At 64.4% G+C, this 5,799-nt stretch overlaps 1 protein-coding gene across 1 annotated transcript; it reads left to right on the top strand.

The window, feature by feature from the left end:
* Positions 1–2,680: 2,680 nt before the first annotated feature.
* On the top strand, positions 2,681–5,522 carry MSS51 (MSS51 mitochondrial translational activator). Its single transcript, XM_010213925.2, has 6 exons — positions 2,681–2,868; positions 3,236–3,391; positions 3,689–3,813; positions 4,174–4,737; positions 5,112–5,205; positions 5,303–5,522. The coding sequence occupies exons 1-6, from the start codon at positions 2,681–2,683 to the stop codon at positions 5,520–5,522; spliced, it is 1,347 nt and encodes a 448-aa protein (XP_010212227.2).
* Positions 5,523–5,799: the final 277 nt, after the last annotated feature.

The raw sequence follows: 5,799 nt of genomic DNA on the forward strand, positions 1-5,799 counted from the left end.
TGATCTTAGAGGACCTTTGTAGCCCTCTTCCTTTTTGCTACTGCCTTTCCTAAGATGGAGCAATAGGAGGCACATGCCCTATTCCAGGTGCAATCAGACCACCATCTACTGTTTTCAGTATCATTTTCCCTCTTGCTATCTTGTAATTCTCCTCTTAGGCGCTGTTTGCTGAATCTTTTGGTGCGAGAGGCACTCAAGTACTACAATGTACAAATGTCAGAGAAACAGACAGATGGGTTTGGGGTTGCTTTTTTGACTGCTGCCAGAGCAGAAGCGGAGATTTGCATGTTTCTGTTTGCGGCAGCGGTGCCGCTTCTCCTCCGCATTGCCTCCTAAATGCCAGTTCCTCTTGATGTCTTTAAGAGCAGCCGAGCGCATCACGCGGCACATGGAAACCGTCACGCTCAGGTTTTGATCCAAACGCTTACTCCTACATCGTAGCAGCACTGAAGCTGCTGCCTTGCTAGAACCAGAGCCATCCTATAGATTTCAATGCAATTTAAATGGCCGTTATGCGGATGGAAAGCTGGCTTTGTACCCAAGGACAATGGACACTCTCTTTTAAGAGGCATCTGTCTTGCCGATATACGCTTTTGATTAGCCCTAAAAAGCCATCAGTGCCGCACAGCAAGGAAGATACAGGCAGAGCCGCGTTTCGGGGCAGCGCAACGTGGTGTCTCGGGGATGGGGAGCTGCAGCCCCGGCTCGGAGGGGTCCTCCGGCCCCGGTGTGTTCTCGCCCCGCTCCTTCCCGGGACAGAGACTCCTGTAACGGGGCCACAGCACCACGACCCGCATCCCAACACCGCAGCGCCGCTTCCACGGGGCTTTACCAGGCCCTGCACACTCCACACGGCCACCTGCACCGTCCGGCCGGGCACGGGCTGCGGCTCCACAGCAGAGGCGGAGGCGGCAGAGGCAGGCAGAGGCGTCGGGGCCGGCGTGGCCAAGGACCCTCTCCGGCCAGCCGCTGCCATGACCCTGCGGCACAGAGAGGAGGGAAAGGGCAGGCCCGGGGCCAGGCGGCGGGGCCGGGCCAGGCCGGGCGGCGGCGGGTCGCGAACCCGCGGCCTACCTGCGTGCTCGGGCGCCGCGCGTCCCGTAACCACGGCGACCCGCGCCTCTCGCGAGAGCGCCGCCCGCCGTCACGCGCTTTTGAAGGGAATCCGTGACGCAGGGGCCGCCATGTCGGGTGTGGGCAGCCCCGGCCAGCTGCGGGGCGCCCTGTGTCCCCGCCCCGCGCCGCCCTGCGTCCCCGTGTGCCGCGTCCCCGTGCTGCTCACCGCAGTGACCGGTGCCCCCCATCCCCATGCTACACATCCTAGTGCCCATGTCGGCACAGCCCATGTCCTCATGACCTGCACCCCCGGCTCTGCATGCCCATGCTCCACAGCCCCATGCCTCCATGTCTCTGCACCTCATGCCCCTGTCGTCCCTGCTGCCAGGCATCCCCATGACCTGTGTCCTCACTCAGGGCCAGAGTCCCCTGGTAGGGGACAGACACAAGCCCAAGTCCTGATGCCAACTGCAGGAGTGATGCCAAGCTGGTGACCCACTGGGCTGCACAGAGCAGGATCAGGGGACAAGGGCCCATGGTGGCACATGACTGGGCTTGCAGGGAGGGGTGGGCTGGGGGAGTGGGGTGCCTGGCTCCCCAGTCCCATGGCCCCCCAGTCCCCTGCTTCCTCTAGCCCCCAGCTCCCACCCCTGGCAGCCCAGTTGCAGCCCAGAGCACCCCATGCCCAATCGGTTCCTGCAGCCCAGTGCCTGCTTGGTCCACCCGGGGCAGTGCTGCCCTTGCCGCCGAGGCACGTGGCCCTGCAGGCCTGCGCCGCGGGATATTCTTAGCTGGGAGCTGCCCCTTGGCGTTCCTGTCGCTGGGAAGCGATCCCAGAGGCACGGGCAGACACTGCCCAAGCACCAGGGTAAGAGCGTGTGCTCTGGGAGAGGCAGGGACGGGCAGAGGACGAGGTGAGTCCCACGGCACCCAGCACCCATGGCACCCGCTCCCCCCCGCCCTGCCGACCCTGCGCTCCCCTCTCTACCCCCTCTGGAACCGGCCCTCCGGAGCTTGCCCTCCCTGGCTTCCCCTCTCTGATTGATGGGGACGGAGGGAACGGGGAGGGGAGGTGCGGGGACGAGGTGCTCCGTCCCCTCCAGCCATGGCAATGGCGCTCTGGGGTGGCAGAGCCAGAGGCTCAGAGCCATCTCTGCTCCAAGGGGACAGAGCCAGGGGCTCAGAGCAGTCCCCGCTCTGGGGTGACAAATAAGGGATTCGGAGCAATCCCTGCTCCAGGATGGCAGAGCTGAGGACTCAGCCCCACACGGGGTGTCCAGGCTGCGGCTGGCTGGGTACCATGAGTGGGATCCGGGGCAGAAGGGGTTACCCGGCTGCCGCCCAGCCCGGCCCTGGCTCCTTTCGCTGGGTGCCGGGCCCAGGAGGAAAGCGGTTGGCCTGTTGGCTGGGAGGGGATGACCGGAATAGCTTCGCTATCGGATTCCTGCCGGAGGGGCCGCACGCTCCGGGGGGCACCATCTCCTGGGGGCTGACATTTGAGCACAGCCCTTGGTTGCAAGTTCCAGGAGGTGCATCCAGAGTGCGGAGCCGGTGGCAGCCGGGGGGACGTCTGAGCCAGCCCCGGCCCCGTCCGGACCCCTCTGCGTGGCTACCCGCAGCAGGCATGGCCCACAGAAACACTGGCACTGCACCAAAAACCGCCCGCGCCAAGAAGGCCACCAAGGAGCCAGCAGCTCAGGCCGCAGGGCCCCACATGGACTCCCTGGGCTTCCAAGCCATGGACAGCAATGTGCCAGGCCTGTCCCATGTCATCCTCCAGAAGCTCAACATGAAGAGCTACGACGACTACAAGTGAGTGCGCACGGCTCGGGCAGCTCCCCATGGCGGTGTCCCCAGGGGTCCCTCCAGCTGCAGCGCCCGTGGGTGCCCAGGGCTCCCCGCCTCGCCTAGCTCAGCCCGCAGGCAGGTGGCTTTGACCAGCCACGTACCCCGCACACATCCCACCGCTCATTGGGGCAGCGCCTCATTCCCAAAGCAGCCCAGAGCAGGACGGCAGTTGTGAGGGCTGAAGCCCCAGGCAGCTCTTAGACAGGACATGAACCTTGTGATGACAGCAAGGCGGTGTGGCCGCTTCCAGGATGATTGCAGTGAGGACATGGTTGAAACCCCTGTGGCAGGGTTGGACCCTGCTCATCACCGTGTACTCTGGGCTCCTCAGGTCTGCCATGGATGGGAAGAAGAAGGGCAGGGATTTTGGCATCCGCACTTACTTTGACATGTTCCAGAAGATGGAGGACACCTTCAAGTTTTGTGTTGAGTGCAAGAAACTCCCTGATGCCCTTCCTGACCCCAAAAGTCTCCGTCGATGCAAGAGGTAGGAGAGGAGGGGGTCCCCCAGCATGAGGCTGGACGTGTCATCTGGCTCCCAGGACAGCCTGTGGGCTGGTGGCAAAGGGAACAACAGTGGGGTGAAGTCTGGGGTGCTGCCCATGCACTGTCCAGCCTTGATGCCTCCCGTGGTCCTGCTGGCCGCTTTCAGGCTCTTCCCCAAGACAGGGCTCAGCTGTCCCAAATGAGGTGGCCCTGGGGTGATGGCAGGGAAGCCGACTGCCCAGGACAGGCCTTGGTGGCCTGGCCTCCTCGAGACTCATCACACTGCTGCTCTCGTCAGGTGCCAGAACGTGTACTACTGCGGCGTGGCGTGCCAGCGCGCCAACTGGCCGCTGCACAAGAAGTTCTGCAAGAAGCTGAAACTGGTGGCCCTGGACCGGCTGGTGGAGTGGCTCGTCTTCACAGGTAGGAGAGGGACGCTTCCTCAGCCCTGTGGTGACCCTGCTCCCATGGGTGCTCAGGCTGGACTCGGAGGGTCTGGGGTGCTTCCCATCGGCCTGTCCCTGGCAGTTGCGCTGGCCCTAGCGAGCGGAGGGACATAGGGTGCCTGGGTGCGCTGCAGCCTGTGTCCCTGCTGCCCCAGCTCCTTGCTGCTCGGAGCCTGTCCTACCTCCAGTCACCCCTGGCCCAGACAAAAGAATGGGCCCAGCACAGGGTCTAGGGCATGATGGGTGTCCCTGCACTCTTGGTGCCAGCTCAGGTCTGTATCAGGGGACACAGGCCCTGCAGGGGCACTGCTGAAAGCCAGCATACTTCCTCCTGCAGGAGACATCCCTTTCCCCACCGAGACCTGGACAAAGCCTGTCCAGGACATCAAGGGCTGGGAGGACTGGTTTGCCATGCAGGGACAGCTAGAGGAGAAGCTGGCCACCATCCTGGGTGGGCGCTACATGACCCTGCTCTGGGCCAACGCCGGGAAGCCCAGGCCGGAGGAGGGAGAGCTGCGCGAGTCCATCAAACGTCTCGTCACGGACTTCCACTCGCGGCCTGTCACCATCGGCTTGGGGCTGCGGCTGTTCGGCATCGAGCCCCTCGCCAGGCCACTCACCGTGCACGTCGTGGGGGCATCTCATGTGGAGACCCTCAACACCCGGGTGACGGACTACGACGAGCTGACGCGGATGTTCCCAGGGCACCAGGGCATGGAGGTGGTCATGGTGGGAGTGGATGTGGTCGACGGGCCAATCATGAGGCCACCACTAGCGGCACTGGGGCCCCGGGGAAGGGTCTATCTCAGCGGCTACAAGGGCCTCTACCACGACTTCTGGGAAGGCCTCGTGGAGACCCAGCAGGCTGCCCGTCCTGACCTGGTGGTGGGCTTCCACCCGGGTGAGTGCCCGTGGGACAGCGCGGCGAGGAGGTGCATGGAGCTGAGCCAGTCCGGGGAGGAGCGGGGATGGCCCCGGAGTCTGTCAGGGCTCCCGGCTCTATTAGCTCCTGCTTGAGCGTGTATAAGCCTCGAAACCAGATGCTGCCGGGGACCAGCTGGCCTGTGAGGTGCCACCTCGTGTGGAGGCTCAAGGCCAGCAGCCAGCTGGTGGGAGCAGAGCCAGGCTGCAGGCATGGGGCTGCGAGCGGGACCCGAGTGGCTCCCTACACTGGGGCTCCAGGTCCTAGGTTGGTGGGTTGGCGTGGTGTCCGGCCTGGGGACCTGGCGGGTGTCCTCCTGGCCGCTCCTGCCTACCACACTGTCCCCGCTGCAGGTTTCCACGCCTGCCCCGACCTCATGGAGGGTTGGCTGCCCACGCTGCTGCTGCTGCGTGACTACCGCCTGCCCACCCTCTTCACCGTCTACAGGTAAGTGCCACCCTCCTCCCCTCCGCTCATGCCCGCATGGGGCAGCCTGGCCATGGCGCAGCCAGCCCGTAAAGGCGCCCGGGTCCTCTCCCCACAGCGAGCAGGAGCTGAAGGCCTCACTGCAGATCCTGCTGGAGCTGGAGACGCGCATCACGGGCTATGGCGCCAACCCCTTCGCCTCGCTGCGCCCCGAGCAGGTCTACTCCAGCCCCAACAAGGCGCCCGTCTACTGCAGCTCCTACTACATCGCCTGCCTGGGGCCAGTGGGCCCCGACGGGCCGCACGTCGAGGAGCTGGAAGAGGACGGCGGGGACTAGGTGGCTCTCCCAGGCACCAGGGCTGAGCCCGAGGTGACACAAGCCCTGTGACACAAGGTGTACCTGGGCACTGGACACCACCTTGCCCAAGCAACGTCGCTGGGTACCCCTGCATGCACCCAGCCAGCACCCTGTGCTGAACACTCCCTCCTCCACAGAGCCAAATAAACCAGCTCCAGCCACCCCGTCTTCAGCTTTATTTCTGAAAAGGCCGTTGTTTTTCCAAAGAAAACGGGGCCCGGAGCTGCCCCAGGCCCTGCCGCAGCCACGGCCTCTG

This window comes from Tinamus guttatus, unplaced genomic scaffold (assembly GCF_059628265.1).
Source record: "Tinamus guttatus ecotype Peru unplaced genomic scaffold, ASM5962826v1 Tinamus_guttatus_pri_ptg000172l, whole genome shotgun sequence".
Taxonomy (NCBI): Eukaryota; Metazoa; Chordata; class Aves; order Tinamiformes; family Tinamidae; genus Tinamus; species Tinamus guttatus.